The sequence below is a fragment of the Myodes glareolus genome, chromosome 3, assembly GCF_982192425.1.
Source record: "Myodes glareolus chromosome 3, mMyoGla1.1, whole genome shotgun sequence".
NCBI lineage: Eukaryota > Metazoa > Chordata > Mammalia > Rodentia > Cricetidae > Myodes > Myodes glareolus.
The window spans coordinates 21,228,222-21,245,482 of record NC_142028.1 but is presented as its reverse complement, the minus strand read 5'-3'; the positions used below and the strand labels follow the sequence as shown (position 1 = coordinate 21,245,482).

Sequence of the window (17,261 nt, the reverse complement as noted above, 5' to 3'; positions counted from 1 at the left end):
AACAATGAATGAGTGTTCCCCTCATTCAACATCCTCTCCAGCATAGGCTATCATTGGTGTTTTTGAATTTGGCTATTCTGACAGGTGTAAGATGATATCTCAAAGTTGTTTTGATTTGCATTTCCCTGATCGCTAAGGAGGTTGAGCATGACCTTAAGTGCTTTTTAGCCCTTCGAAGTTCATCTGTAGTGAATTCTCTGTTCAGTTCAGTACCCCATTTTTTAATTGGGTTAATTAGAGTTTTAGTGTCTAGTTTCTTGAGTTCTTTGTATATTTTGGAGATCAGACCTTTGTCTGTTGAGGGGTTTGTGAAGATCTTCTCCCAGTCAGAAGGTAGCCTTTTTGTCTTACTGACAGTGTCCTTTGCTTTACAGAAGCTTCTCAGTTTCAGTAGGTCCCATTTATTTATTGTTTCTCTCATTGTCTGCGCTCCTGCGGTTATGCTTAGGAAGTGGTCTCCTGTGCCTATGTCTTGTAGACTACTTCCTACTTTCTCTTCTGTCAGGATCAAAGTGGTCAGATTAATGTTGATGTCTTTAATCCATTTGGACCTGAGCTTTGTCCATGGTGATAGATATGGATCTATTTTCATTCTTCTACAGGGTGACATCCAGTTATGCCAACACCATTTATTAAAGATGCTTTCCTTCTTCCATTGTATAACTTTAGCTCCCTTGTCAAAAATCAGGTGTTCATACGTTTGTGGGTTAATATCCGGGTCTTCTATTCAATTCCGTAGGTCGACTTCTCTGTTGTTATGCCAATACCAAGCTGTTTTCAAAACTGTTGCTCTGTAATAGAGTTTGAAGTCAGGGATGGTAATGCCTCCAGAAGTTCCTTTATTGTATAAGATTGTTTTGGCTATCGTGGGTTTTTTTGTTTTTCCATATAAACTTGATTATTGTTCTCTCAAGGTCTGTGAAGAAGTTTGATGGGATTTTGATGGGAATTGCATTGAATCTATAGATTGCTTTTGGTAGAATTGCCATTTTTACTACGTTGATTCTCCCAATTAAAGAGCAGGGGAGGTCTTTCCATTTTCTGGTATCCTCCTCAATTTCTTTCTTTAAGGACTTAAAGTTCTTATCAAATAGGTCTTTCACTTCCTTGGTTAGAGTTACCCCCAGATACTTTATGCTATTTGTGGCTATCATGAAAGGTGATGTTTCCCTGATTTCCCTCTCTGCTTCTTTATCCTTTGTGTATAGGAGGGCTACTGATTTTTTGGAGTTGATCTTGTATCCTGCCACATTACTAAAGGTGTTTATCAACTGTAGGAGTTCTTTGGTAGAGTTTTTGGGGTCGCTTATGTACACTATCATATCGTCTGCAAATAACGAAAGTTTAACTTCATCCTTTCCAATTCAAATCCCCTTGATCCCCTTATGTTGTCTTATTGCTATTGCTAGAACTTCAAGCACTATATTGAAGAGGTATGGTGAGAGTGGACAGCCTTGTCGTGTTCCTGATTTTAGTGGAAAGGCTTTGACTTTCTCTCCATTCAATTTGATGTTAGCTGACGGCTTGCTGTATATTGCTTTTATTATATTTAGGTATGATCCTTGTAATCCCAGTCTCTCCAACACCTTTATCATAAATGGGTGTTGAATTTTGTCAAATGCTTTTTCAGCATCCAATGAAATGATCATATGGTTTTTTTCTTTCAGTTTATTTATATGATAGATTACATTGATAGATTTGCGTATGTTGAACCAGCCCTGCATCTCTGGGATGAAGCCCACTTGATCATAATGGATAACTTTTCCAATGTATTCTTTGATTCGGTTTGCCAGTATTTTATTGAGTATTTTTGCGTCAATGTTCATGAGTGAGATTGGTCTGTAATTCTCTTTCTTGGTCGTGTCTTTGTGTGGTTTTGGTATCAGGGTAACTGTAGCCTCATAAAAAGAGTTTGGCAATGATTCTTCTGTTTCTATATTGTGAAATACATTAAGGAGTATAGGTATTAGCTCTTCCTGGTAGTTCTGGTAGAATTCTGCATTGAAACCATCTGGTCCTGGGCTTTTTTTGGTAGGGAGATTTTTGATAACAGCTTCTAATTCTTCACGACTGACAGGTCTGTTTAGATTGTTCACCTGGTCTTGGTTCAACTTTGGTATATGGTACTTATCTAAAAAAATGTCCATTTCTTGTACATTTTCCAACTTTGTGGCATATAAATTTTTGTAGGAAGATCTAATGACTCTCTGAATTTCCTCTGTGTCTGTGGTTATGTCCCCTATTCATTTCTGATCTTATTAATTTGCATGTTCTCTCTCTGCCGTTTGATTAATTTGGATAGGGGCTTGTCGATCTTGTTGATTTCCTCCAAGAACCAGCCTTTTGATTCATTGATTCTTTGGATTGTTTTCTCTATTTCTATTTTGTTGATTTCAGCCCTCAGTTTGATTATTTCCAGTCTTCTACTCCTCCTGGGTGAATCAGCTTCTTTTTTTCTAGAGCTTTCAAGTGTGCTGTTAAGTCTCCAATGTGTGCTTTCTCCGTTTTCTTTAATTGGGCACTTAGTGCTATGAACTTTCCTCTTAGCACTGCTTTCATAGTGTCCCATAGGTTTGAGTATGTTGTGCCTTTATTTTCATTAAATTCAAGGAAGACTTTAATTTCTTTTTTTATTTCTTCCTTGACCCAGGGGTGATTCAGTAGTTGACTGTTCAACTTCCATGAATTTGTTGGCTTATTGGGGGTAGCACTGTTGTTGAATTCTAACTTTAATCCATCGTGGTCTGACAAGACACAGGTGGTTACTAAAATTTTTTTGTATCTGTGGAAGTTTGCTTTGTTACCCAGTATGTGGTCAATTTTCGAGAAGGTTCCATGAGCTGCAGAGAAGAAGGTATATTCTTTCCTATTTGCTGGAACGTTCTATAGATGTCTGTTAAGTCCATTTGATTCAATACCTCCAATAATTCTCTTGTTTCTCTGTTAGGTTTCTGTCTGATTGACCTGTCCATTGGTGAGAGAGGAGTGTTGAAGTCTCCTACTATTAGTGTGTGTGGTTTGATGACTGCCTTGAGTTCTAGAAGTGTTTCTTTTACATAAGTAGGAGGCTTTATATTAGGGGCATAGATATTCAGGATTGAGACTTCCTCCTGATGAATTGTTCCAGTTATGAGTATAAAATGTCCATCTCCATCTCTTCTGATTGATTTTAGTTTGAAGTCAATTTTGTTGGAAATTAGAATGGCCACACCTGCTTGTTTCTTAGGTCCCTTTGCTTGAAAAACCTTTTCCCCGCCCTTTACTCTGACTAGATGTCTGTCTTTGTGGTTGAGGTGTGTTTCTTGTAAACAGCAGAATGTTGGATCCTGTTTTCATATCCAATCTCTTAGTCTGTGCCTTTTTATAGGTGAATTGAGTCCATTAATATTAAGTGATATTAATGACCAGTGGTTGTTGACTCCGGTTATTATTATTTTTTGTTTATTTGTTTAATAGAGTTATTATGTGTTTCTTTTTTGAGTTAAGCTCGTGAAGGGTCGCTAGATGTCTGAGTTATTGTAGGCAGTTTTGGCAATGTTGGATTCCTTGGATTGCGATTTTCCTTCTATTACTTTCAGTAAGGCTGGGTTTGTGGCAACAAATTGTTTAAATTTGTTCTTATCCTGGAATATTTTGTTTTCTCCATTGATAATGAACGATAGCTTGGCTGGGTATAGTAGTCCTGGTTTGTATCCATGCTCTCTTAGTTTCTGCAGTACCTCTATCCAGGACCTTCTGGCTTTCATGGTTTCCATAGAGAAGTCCAGTGTAAGTCTGATAGGTTTACCTTTATAAGTTACTTGACCTTTATCCTTTGCAGCTCTTAATATTCTTTCTTTAATCTGTATGTTTTGTGTTTTGATTATTATATAGCAAGGGGATTTTTTTTTATCAAGTCTAATCGGTGTTCTGTATGCTTCTTGAACCTTCATAGGAATATCATTTTTTAGGTTGGGAAAGTTTTCTTCTATAATTTTGTTGAATATATTTTCTGGTCCTTTGACCTGCAGTTCTTCTCCTTCTTCAATCCCTATTATTCTTAGATTTGGTTTTTTATTGTGTCCCAGATTTCTTGAATGTTTTGTGATGGGAATTTATTGGATTTGTTGTTTTCTTTGATCATAGCATTTATTTTCTCTATGGTATCTTCAGACTCTGAGATTCGTTCTTCCATCTCTTGTATCCTATTGGTTATGCTTGATTCTGTAGTCTCTGTTTGTTTACCTAGATTTTCCATATCCAACCGGCCCTCGTTTTGTGTTTTCTTCATTGACTCCATTTCAGTTTTCAATTCTTGAACTGTTTCCATTACCTGTTTGATTGTTTTTTCTTGGTTTCCCAGTGTATCATTCATGGATTTACTCATTTCTTCGAACTTTTTGTTATATTTCTCATCCATTTCTTTACTCATTTCTTCAATCTTTTTGTTGTACTTCTCATCCAGTTCTTTAAGGGAGTTATTCATATCCTGTTTAAGGGACTCTATTGCTTTCATAATGGCATTTTTTCCCACTTCTTCTGAATTAAGAGGTTCAAGACCTTCTATTGTAGGGTCATTGGGATCTGGTGTTTTCATGTTGTTTTTTAGATTGTTGGAGAAGTTCTTGCCTTGGCGTCTGCCCATCTCTTCCTTCAAATGCTCTCTATTGGATCTTCTGGTACCAGGTCAGGTTCTCTTGTTGGGCAGGGACTTCACTGACAGAAGGCCTACCTTTCCTCAGGCAGTCTATTGAAACACAGGCACTCCCTCCTGCCGGGTTGCACTCACAGCCCAGGCCCAGCGTGCAAGGGCGTTGCTCTGGGGAGATCTTGTGGCCCCAGAGGGGAGGGGGGAAGAGAGGAAGGTGTACCTGGATAAAGGCTGGGATGGCCTTCAGGAGAGCTCTGCAGGGAGGACCTGCCTCTGCCTGGTGACCAGAAAGTCGAGGGGGGTGGGGAAAGTCTGAATTCCTCCTAGCCAAAGCCCTCAGGCCAGTAGCAAACTCACCCCTCCTCCAATGGATATCTGCTAGAAGATCACTCTCTCTTGCTGGCCAGGAGTGTGGCTGAGCTGAGACAGAGCTTGCCTGTCCTCAGGCAGGCTCTCAAAGCAAACGCAAGTTATTTTGATATACAATCCTCTTACAATGTTACAGTTAGAGGACAGACAAAGTCAATGGGCAATGAGAAAATATAAACAGATATTTGACAAAACAAAACAAATGAGTGACCAATAGGTACTTGAAATATGATGGTTGATATCATCAGTTCTTAAAGAAATGTGAAATCTTCACTACATCCCAATGGTAAAAATCCAAAGAATTGAAACTATCAAGTATTGACAAAGACAAGAAACAAAGGGTACTCTCCCATGTTGCAGAGAAAGTAAGATGATATAAGTCATGTGAAACATGCTGAAAGTCTCTCATTAAATGAAATTTCACTTAATACAAGGATTCTAACATCGGAGTTCTAGATGATGACCAAAACATTAAATATATATTCACATAGCAACTAACACAGATTGGCATAAGAAGTTCATTAATAATGGTTAAAACATAGAAACACACTATATATGAAAGTGTGAATGATAAAATATTGTGGAAAATTTGAGTAATAGAAAATTGTTTAGTAACAAAAGCAATGAATCACTAACCCATGAAATAAGATTGAGTTAGATAAGCAATAATAATAATAATAACAACAACAGCAACAACAATAAGAGATGCAAAGAAATATGGAGCCAATCACAAATTTTTACTTAGTTTTTAAAACTATGGAGTGCCTAATTAATTTACAGTACAAGAGAGCATATACCTGCTTACCTGGGCACAGGTAGGGAAGCCAAGGATTACAAAAGAACTTTGAGTAGTAAAAGTAATTTTCCTGTTAAGTTTTGATTGTTCTCTTAGAATTTCTATTGTCAATATGAAACACCATGACTAAAACAATTTGGGAGGAAAGTAATATTTTTGCTAACATTCCAAATAACAGTTCATCACTAAAGGAAGTCAAGGCAGGCACTAAAACCTGGCAGGAGCCAGGAGGCAGAAGCTGATGCAGAGAACATGCAGGAGTGCTGGTTACTGGAAGCTCCCCATACTTTGCTCAGCTTCCTTTCTTATGTAATTCAGGAACATTAGTCCCGGGAAGGCATCACTCACAACGTGGTGGGACCTTGCCATCAATCACCAATCCAGAAATTTCCCTATGGTTCTGCGTACAGTCAGATCTTATTGAGGCACTTTCCCAAATGATACTCCCCCTCTCAGGTCTATCTAACTTGTATCAAGCTGACATACAACGAGTCTACACAACTGTTTTTAAAGAGCTGTACATAGTTTGTAAAACTCACATTTCACATGTGTTAGACTGGGTATATTTTGTCACATACGTACTACAAGGTAAATTTTAATATTTTTTATTGTCAAGGTCCAACAAAAGACATCACAACTCAATAACAACTTTCTATGTAAAGGACATTACAAGTGAAAGCACTGATGAATGTGAACATGAGGAAATATTGACAGTAATGTGAGGTAGAAAACTGACAAATATGAATATGGGTTATGGAATAGATCATATTACTTGGTAAATACTAAATTTCTTGAGTTTTATAGTTTTACTATGATGGTAAAGAAGAAATTGCTTGTTTATAGAAAATATTTACGAGATTTTGTTTTACTATTACCATCCTTATTATTATTCTTCATGAGACATTCTTGCTCTGGAGCCCTCAATTCCCTCAAACCTACTATGCATTGTAGGTTGTACCCAAACTCATGTACTTGTAGGAAAATAAGTTTGAGCCATAATATCCAGTTGACCCCAATTAATATTACTGAATCTATGTAATCTCAACTTGTAAACAAATGGCAGAGAGAGAGAGAGAGAGAGAGAGAGAGAGAGAGAGAGAGAGAGAGAGAGAAGATAAGAACACATAAGGACTACTGATGGTTGTATGAGCTCCTTAAACTCTCCCGGCCACTATTTACTATTTGTCAAATCTGGGATTATAGTTTACATCAAAGAAATGTTTATTTAAAATAAATTCTGCATTCAAAAATAACAAGCAATAACCAAACAGCTAACAAACAGAAACCTGCAATTGCACCCTAGTTCTTAATTGTGATGCCAGAGCAGTGGGATATAGAAATGGATTATCCTAGTGAGAAAAAGACATGTACCCTGTTTTTTTTTTAGGTTTCCATATTTGGATCTATATCTCATTCAGGAAACAAAGAAAATGATTTCTAAGAGCTTGGATCAAATGACATCTATTCTCCAGATATAAGCTCTTGTGTTTACAGGAAGTGAGATAGCTTCTGTTGTGTTAAGTCAGGTTTTGGGAGAGTATTGCTTCCTTTTTTCATTCAATAATCTGTTTGCTCAGCTGACCAAATCCTGTGGTTAAGACATTCAATCATTATGTAGTCATGATTCATCACATGAAACTAAGAAAGATGACAAAAGTTCCATTTTTACTTTTCCTCCATGGTGCACACAGAATGAGGGAATTTATCCTTTCTCTTTTCACAGATGCAGGGGTAGATTCTACCACAGTCAAAGGGATTTATGCCTTTTAAACCAAGAGTTGCACAGCCTCTACTTCTTTGTAATGATCTCACTGTCATCAAATCACTGTAAAACAAAACATATAATTGGCAGTTATTAAAATTTGAAGCATATATTGATATAGTCAATGATTTTAAAAATAAAGTTTATTGGCCAAATTATAGTATATAGAATCAACTGTATGAGTTTTACTAAAGGTTTTTTTGTTTTCTCTAAACTCATGAAAAATGATCGTAGGCTGGTGACAAGACTCAGTGGATGAAAGCCATTGTTATCAAGCCTGACTACCAGAATTTAGCCCTGAGATAACACACAGAAGTAGAGGAGTGACTCCTTTGACTGCCTTGTAACTACAGATGTGCTGTAACATGATCACACAAATGCACATACATTCACATAAAAAGTAATAAAAATAAACATAAAATCATTTATTGATCATAATTCTACTCTTTATATATTCCACACTGTTAAATTTTTATCATGAACTAAAATTAAGTTTTAGGATAACTAAACATAATTTTACACTAAAGTTGGTTTTCTATGATACTTTTTCAATAAAGACATTTAAAGAAGAAGGAAAAATTAATGTATGTGACGAAAGAACAAGGCATCATGGCTTGAGCAACACAGAGAGTTTTAAGTAGGCTAGCCTAATGAGAATGTGCATCAAACAATAGCTGAAAGAGAATGAAACCCACAGAACTCCATGGGGCTGTGAAGACAAGCTGATAAATATTCAGCAAAATATAACCTTCCTTGAGTGCTAGATTTAATCTAGGTTGAAAAAGAGTATTCAGATTTACCCTGTGAATAGAAATGGAATATAGATGAAACTACATGGCCTGTGGATCATAGACAGAAATGGTAAGGTACAGTAGGAGTGAGAATACAAATTAGTTAGCTAGGAGGTATGATTATGGATACAGTCAATAAAGTATGTGTGTTGAATATGGTCAAAGAGGAAAAGACCCAATAGACATTTTGTATTCACAAGACACACATGGAGCATATATTCTGCATCATGAGCTCTTAACTTTACCACACAGCTTCTCACTAGGTTCATTAGAAGGTGAGATTTATACAGGTATCCAAGCTACTGCATCTTACCACTAGTGATAATGCTCATGGAAGTTACAGAAACCTTCTGAACACCAGCCTTCTCACTGAAGCCTCATGTCTGGTCCTAGTTACCACATCACCATTTGACGATGGACGCTAAAACAAAATCCCACACTAGCTCAGAATTGAGTATAATAAAGGGTTATTTATTTAGGGGTAGACCCACAGATCACAGTCCTCTGCTTGACTGGAAAACAGGAATCTTACTCAGCAGCCAGAAGAGACAGTAACCTTGTGCTTTTCATTGGCATTTATACTTTAATAGGCCATGCCCAAGTGGACGGATTACTTAAAGGATACTGGCTGTAGGAATTCCTACAGCACCCATTAATGAACAGCTTTGCAGCATAGTCAATGTCTACAAAATCTTGTAACCTGGGTACAGGCATTCTCTCAACCTCTGGCTCCTCACTCTGAATGTTACCATCTGCCCATTTTACTCTGTATGATGCTGTAAGATACAAATAAATTCATTAACTCTGTAACCATACATGGAGAACACTATCAATTATATCCCTTGAGAGGTATAGACAGAAATAGCAGAATTAGCCTTTATGAAAGTATGCTCTATAGAGAAAAAACCAAAATTAATAACAATGATTTTAATCTGTTTACTTTGAACATATCAATACACCCTATAAGGCCAAGAGTTTTCTGACAAACTCTATTATAGCCTGGGTGCTGTTGTGATAGCTTGGCCACATCTGTAACAGCCTGTTTGAGAGTGTCCTTAGAGGAGAGAAAGGAAGCTATTTTCCTGCATATTTGGAACCTAACTCTCATTCTGGTGGAGCACATTTAGAATTGAAGTGAGCCAATCCTGGCATGTTTCCAGACACTGAATGAGAAGTTCCTGAGACAGTTACCACTGTAGATACTACTGTGCTTCAGATAGTTTCTGCTGCTTCTGAAGAAGAAACTCTGGAAATACCATAAAGGAAATGACATCACGAGCAAAATCCACAGAAACAGTACATTAAACCTAAAGAATTTCAGGCACTAGGATTACCACCTAATGTGTGTAAAATAAGTATGGTTGATATCTTTAAATAGAAAAGGGACAGGACAGAAACTTGTAGTCCCAGTACCTGAAAGATGGAGACATAATCATTAGGATTTCAAGGCAAGCTTTGTTGAAATGAACCTCTATTAAAAACAAAAAAATAATGAAAATCAAAATGATTTTTAAATGATATTAAAGGCACCTTAAAATATAACTAATTAGCAAAGTTATTTATGGAAAAGCAGGGATTTCCTAGGGGAGAAATTTCAGTATCCCATACTAAAAGCACTAGTAAGCAGGAGGAAAGATAAGTACATAATATGAAAATAAAGGGGAATTTTCTGAGGATTAAAGGAACAAATAGGAATACTACTGGGGATACAAAGGGCAGAAGAATCAGGGGTGGAGTCAACAAAACTAAAGATGTACAAAATGCTTTATGGATACCCACTAGTTAGTAAGCTTGTACTTGATCAACACAAAACAAACTCCATGTTTCTATGGTGGTTTAGGGGTTTTTTTTTGCATGTATTTGTTTGTTATTTGTGTTTTTTCTCTGATTGAGTTTTTTGTTTCATTTGATTTTCATTTTGTTTTTATTTTTGTGAAAAAGAGATAAAAAGAACATTAACTTAGAGGAATAGGGAGATGTGGAGGATCTGAGAGGACTTAGAGGAGAAAAATCTGATCAAAATATATTATACTGAAAATATAGCTAAAAATCAAAATGTAACTATTTAAAAAAGAAACATAGAGAACATGAGTTTTAAATGAAAATCAAAGTACGAGGCAGGAATTACTGGTCAGAGAGATCACAGACATGTCCAAAACAGTATAGGCCATTGCCACTGTTCTTGGTGATCCAACACAGTTACATGGTGAGACCCAATACAAACAAACAAACAAACAAACAAACAAACAAAAAACAAAACTGATGGAGGAGGGTTAACTGTCTATGGGCTGCCCTGCCAGGGCAAACTCTGACTCTTTCAAGCAGACAGTCCAACTGAGTGTGGTCTGAGAGCAGAATGCTGCAGCTTGCTTGCTGGCAGGGACCTTGAAACACCATAGAGTTGTGGCAGTGAACACAGTTCTGGCTGGTATCTCTGCCATGAGGCTGGAAAGCCTAGGAACGGGCTGGATCTAGCCATCAAAGCCACAGCTTTCATCCTCTTCTTAAAGACTCATGTAATCAGAAAAAGAGAGATATATCGTAAAGAGAGATTCAAAGATGAAGAAAACCTATAAATGGTTTACATTGTGTTAAAAATATATGCAGGCTAAAAGTTAAAGTTCTTACAGTTAAAAGGAAAAAAGAGAGTAGTTGGGTGTGGTGGTACACACCTTTAATCCCAATGCCTGGGATGCAGAGGCATATTGACCTCTGTGACTTCAAGAGGCAGAGACAGATCTCTGTGAGTTCAAGGTGTGGTAGCACACGCCTTTAATCCCAGCACTGGGGAGGCAGAGACAGGTAGATCTCTGTGAGTTCAAGGACAGTCTGGTCTACAGAGTTATTCCAGGACAAAGATATACAGAGAACCTGTCTCAAAAAGCAAAAGTAAAAATAAAAGAAATAGAGGTTAAAATAAAGCCACATAAAGATGGAAAATACAGAGAATCTTGATACTGTATGCTATTATGCTCTCTTTGAATTGTTTGAATGCTGAGGAAGGAACAACAGCTGCTAAAAGATTTTTGTTTATAAATGTTGCTGAACTAATCCAAGATAGATATTTTGAAAATACCTTGAATTCAGAAATTGGATCTAAGGATATGATACTTTGGAAAGGAGGTTCTTCTTTTGTTTTCACAGAGGATGGGACCCTGTGGATTGCTTCAATCCCAATATGATGATAGACCACGCCCTCCTGAAAGGTTGCTGTGAACACCCTGAAAAACTACTTCATTCAACTGACAACTGAGATGAACTTAGCACATAGGTTTTACCATGAAAGACCAGATTAACAGCGCCCCTATTCAGCAGGAAGAAGTTTGGAGAGAAATAACTACACCCATATTCCCAAATATTGTTTATAAATGTTCTTTTACATTTAAAGGGGGATATGATATAGATATGAATAATTTGCATTGGTATGGAATTTAAGGTCAATTTTGTTATATGTATATGTATTTCTGATCTTGATTAAGGTATTGTGATTGTATAGTTCATTTAGAAATGAAATGTATAATTAAGAAATATAGGTTGTTAATGGATAATCATCGATATATAGTCAAGCTTGTAGTCATGTTAGTTAGATTTTTCTAGATATATAGAGATATATTTCAGTTAGATAGACATTCTTCATATCTTTCAAAGACAACAGAATATGGCATTTAATGTTTAAATAACTTAGGACTTTTCATGACAATGAGACATGTTTGATCCTGGCAGCACAAGCTACTTCAAGGGGAAGATGGGCATCGAAGAGGCTCCTTATGGAGTTTGATAGCCATTATGGCAAGAAACTGCTCTTGCCTGGACTGTTGCGCAAACTGGACATAACCCTGAGAGAGGGGACTGCTAAACTTGCCTAAAGGTGAGATGGTCTTTTGGGGTTCCTGATTCATGAAAGAGTCTGTGAGACATTCCGCAGGACACAGCAGAAAGTGACTGAACTGTCTTTGAAATTTCCTGCTTCATGGAAATGTCTGCTGGATACTATGGGCCTGAAGGCCGAAGATGGATGCCCCAATGGAACAAAAGAACTTTGGGTGACTGTACAGGCAGTGAGATGTCTCTATTATTTCTAGAGGTTGGAAGTTGCTTATTTCTTGTTTGCTTAGATAATATTATATCCTTCTGGAGTCTTTGATGGAGTTGAAGAATGGTTAGTTATAGTTATAGTTTTCCTTAGTTATGATAAAAGGTAAAGTAAATATAAATATTGTAACTGTAATTCTTGCTTGATAACTGTTTTGTTGTATGTAATTTTACTATGTTAAAGTTAAAGCCTTTCTTTTTTGTTTAAACAGAAAAAGGGGAAATGATGGAGGAGGGTTAACTGTCTATGTGTTACTTTCATTGGTTAATAAAGAAACTGCCTTGGCCTTTTTGATAGGCCAGCCCTTAGGTGGGTGGAGTAGACAGACCAGAATTGTGGGAGAAAGAAAGCAGAGGCAGTCAGATGCCATAACTCTCCTCCCCGAGATGGACCCCGGTTAGACTCATCCCGGTAAGCCACAGTCAAGTGGCAGCATGCATTAATAGAAATGGGTTGAATCAATATGTAAGAGCTAGCCAATAAGAGGTTATAACTAATTGGCCATGCAGTGTTTAAAAGAATACAATTTCCATGTAATTATTTCAGGGGTAAGCTAGCCAGGATCCGGGCGGGAACACAGCCTGCCGTTCCTTATTTCTACAGAAAACAGCACACACTTTGACATCAGGACATAAAAAAAGCAATCTCAAGCCAATCAAGAAGCATCTTCCCTTGGGCTAGCATTCAAATGGTCAGAAAGTGCTTTGCAGGCTTCAGAGGGAGAAAAGATATGAGTGTCTTACCCAGCTCTGGACCCTGCATGTCACAATACTAACTCGCAAGGCAAGATGTGCCCCATGGAATTATCGTTACAGGATGAGTAATTGCTTTCTTATTGGTCCTGAGGTCTTTAACATAATAGAGATATAATGTTCAGTATTCAGTATTGTAATCTAAATCAAAAGCTGAATATTGGGGAGGTCACAAGCCCTAGGTTGGTATCTGCTACAATCGCACTGTTAAGTGGTCATGTGATCAAATTGCAGCTCTGATATTTTGCTTTATGACCTAAAGCAGGACTTCTCTCAACCTTTGTCAGAGAAGCTTCTTCATATATTGTGCAGTACAGAGTGGCAGGACTGCTCAATGTGCTGAATACAAGAGAAAATATGTATAGTCTTATGGAGCTGTCTTCACCAACACCATCCTGGCAACCACAAATACTCAGGCAATATCAGTGAAGAGGAAGTGGAAAAATGTAAGATCCAGTTGATGTGGAAAAGCTCTGTGAAATGCTGCCTTCTGGTCTTGATACAGCTATGAAATCACAAACGCAGCTGTCATGGTTACCTATATGCAACCTGCACAGGGTTAAGCCAGCTAAAATTCCAGCATAGATAGGGAGCTGCTCTTTACCCTTTAGTGAATCACTATTGTTAGCTGACAGCTGTTGGAAATGGAAGACTCACTCTTTATTGGGGGTGTGGCTACTGCTTGAGTTACTTGCTCCAGTGATTGTCCTATAACCATAAAACAATGGACAGTATTAATCAAGAAAATTTGAGTTATAGGTGACTACTTTAGTGTACAGTCAGGGAAAGCTTGAGAGGGCCAGCATGCTATAAATATGATCAAATTTCATTCTGTATATTATATTTTCAATAAATATTGTTAATTAAGAAAATTAGTGAGTAACAATCTACTAGATTGAAAATAATTTTTGATCTCATACACTATTACACTTTGAAATGGAAATTACTCATTAACATATTCTTATGTTTATAAATAACAAACAGTTATATACATTAACTATAAAAAAGTCAAGTGAAATTTTTGATATTCGTACTCATTTTATCTGTCAGCATGATCCAGTCATATCATGTCTTCTTAAGCTTTTTATTTGCTTCTGCTCTGCACATCATAGAACATACAGTCCTGATGTGTGTTCAGTATTACATTACTATCAGCCATCTTCTAGACTACTTTTACTCCCTGTGTAAAACTTGATCAAAATATGTGATATGAATCTTGTTCTTACCCATGGGTTTCATAGAAAATGAGGAAAGCCATGAAAAATGAGAGAAATGCCTTTGCCCACATTTAAACAGGTGTTGCAGGAGAAGGACCACTTGTTCGTCCTGGATACTTAGGCTCAAAATAATCACACAGAAACTGTATTTATTAAATCACTGATTGGTCAATTAGCTCTAGCTTCTTATTGGCTAATCCTTATATTAATTTAACCCATTTCTATTAATCTGCGTATCACCACTTGACAGTGGCTTACCAGCTAAGGCTCCTAGCATCTGTCTCCAGTGTCTCCATCATTTCTCTCTGACTCTACCTTTCTTTCTCCCTGCATACAGCCTAGCTTTCTCCACCTAGTTCTGTTCTTCCTTGCCATAGGCTCAAAGTAGGTCTTTATTAATTAACCAATTAAAGCAACACATAGACAGAAGGATCTCTCACACCATTTTCCCTTTTCTGTTTAAACTAAAAGGAAGGCTTTAACTATATAATAGTAAAATTACATACAACAAAACAGTTATCAAGCAAAAATTACAGTTGTAATATTTACATATACTTTATCTTTTATTCTAACTAAGGAAAACTATAACTATAAATTTTTCAACTCCATCAAAGACTCCAAAAGAATATAATATTAATTAAGTAAACAATAAGTTCATTGTAAGCAACTTACAAATCTCTAGAATTGAGAGAGACATCTTGCTACATGGACAGTCACCCAAAGTTCTTCTGTATCGTTGGGGTATCTGTTAGGAATACTGGCCCATAGTAACCAGCAGACTTTTTCATGATGCAGGAAATTTCAAAGACTGTTGTACCTATATTCGCAGTTTTTCAATTATTTTCTTCTGTGTCCTGCAGAACATCTAGCAGACACTTTTAGGAAGCAGGAACTTCGAAAAACAGTCTCACCTTTAGACAAATTGAGCAGTCATCTTTCTGTTGGCCCTGCATATCCAGTTTATCAAGCAGTCCAGGAAAGAGCAGTTTCTTGCCCAAATGGCTAACCAACTCCATAAGGAGCCTCTTCGATGCCCATTTTCCCCTTGAAGTACCTTGGGCCGCCAGAAGCAGATGTATCTCATTGTCATGAAAAGCCTTAGGTTCTTAAAACGTTTTAAATGCCATATTCTGTATTCTTTGAAAGGTTTAAAGAATGCCTATCCATCTGAAATATATCTCTGTACATCTAGAAATCCTAACTAACATTACTACAAGCTTGACTATTATAGATGATTATTTATTAACTTAAATTTCTTAATTATACATTAAATTTTTAAGTGAGCTACACAAACACAATACCTTAATCAAGATCAGAAATACATATACATATAACAAAATTGACCTTAAATTTATATCAATAAACCAAGATTGATACCAATGCAAATTATTCATATCTGTATCAAACAGGTACTGTGCTTTCATTTCTCAGCTGCCCAGACACAATCACACAGAAACTATATTAATTATAATACTGTTTGTTCAGTGTCTTAAACATTGTAATGGTTAGCTCTATTAAATTAATGCATTTTTTATTAGTCTGTCTATTGCCACAAGGCTGTGGGTTACTGGTTCAACGTTTTACTCTTTCAGCAGCTACATGGCATCTCTCTTCATCTCTGTTCAGATTTCCCGCATGGCTTTACTCTGCTAAGCCATTGACCAAAACATCTTTACTCATTAACTAATAAAGGCAATACATATAGAGTAGGACATCCTATATCACACACAATCCTCCCAATTCATGTACCACTGTTAGAGTGTGAGTGTTCAGGAAACTCACAGGTTAGATGGGCCATTATCAATCCATTGCCATTCGCTTTTTTTTGCATTATATGATAATCCAATCCAGTAACTGTTTGGATTAACTTTCTTCTGAAGGAACTTCTGTAAGGGAAAAGACATATGTGATGATAAAATTTCCTTCTGTTTCAGAAAAAGAACAACATAGCACATCTTAGCTATTTTTATGTCAGTCCTCTGTTGTCCTTTCCTCCAATCTATCAAAGTTCATTTTTAAAGTAATTTCTCACTAGTGGCTAATTTCTGCCAAAACCAATGAATTACACAATTTATTTTAAAAAGAAATCAGGTATCTAAAGATATGGGATTCATGAAATGATTTGTGACTATGTTTCTTAGAGGAAGTCTCACTGTGTAGCCAAGGCTGTGCTTGAATTCACAGTCTCCCTTATTCAGACCCCTAAATGAACATGACATACCAGCTCCATATGTAATTCTGAAATTATGAAAGTATTGACACCTTTGATTATAGTCAGTTCTGCCAATGAGACATGTTTGGATAAGGGTGGCCTAACGGTTACGGGAATGGCCAATCAAAGCTGGTCCACCCTAAGGTCCTAAACTACCTGGAGTACCAGGACCCACTTACTTGCTGGAGCACCAGAGACCTATCTAGGATAGAATCAGACAACTGGAGGAAAAAATGTCAATGTAATAATGCCAAATAATATTTGCAATACTCAAAGATTGATTCTTAGCCTAATTGTCTTCAGAAAGGCTTCATCCAGCAACTGATGGAAATAGAGACAGAAACCCTCAGCCAATCTTTAGACCAAGCTCCTGCTAATGAGAGGGAGAGGGAGGAACCAAAGGGATCAAGAACTTCAAAAGAGAAGTCACAGTATCAACTACCCTTTACCCATGAAAGCTCAAAGTGTCTGAAGAGACAACCAGGAAGCCTGCATAAGACTTACTGGACTCTTCATATGGGGCAGTTGTGTAGCTTGGTCTTCTTGTGGGACATCTGACAGTGGAAGCACGGGCTGTATTTAACTCTGTTGCTGGACTTTGAGACTCTATTCTTTATATTGGTTCACATTTCCCAGTCT

At 37.0% G+C, this 17,261-nt stretch overlaps 1 protein-coding gene across 1 annotated transcript in view; it reads right to left on the bottom strand.

The window, feature by feature from the left end:
* Positions 1–6,384: 6,384 nt before the first annotated feature.
* LOC146895309 (uncharacterized) overlaps positions 6,385–17,261 on the bottom strand; it is an 85,076-nt gene continuing 74,199 nt past the window's right edge. Inside the window, exons 12-13 of the mRNA XM_087904984.1 lie at positions 16,193–16,296; positions 6,385–7,620 (exon numbers count right to left, since the gene is read on the bottom strand). Of these exons, the coding sequence (XP_087761110.1) occupies positions 7,461–7,620; positions 16,193–16,296 (264 nt within the window). The 3' untranslated portion in view covers positions 6,385–7,460. The remainder of the gene's footprint in view (positions 7,621–16,192; positions 16,297–17,261) is intronic.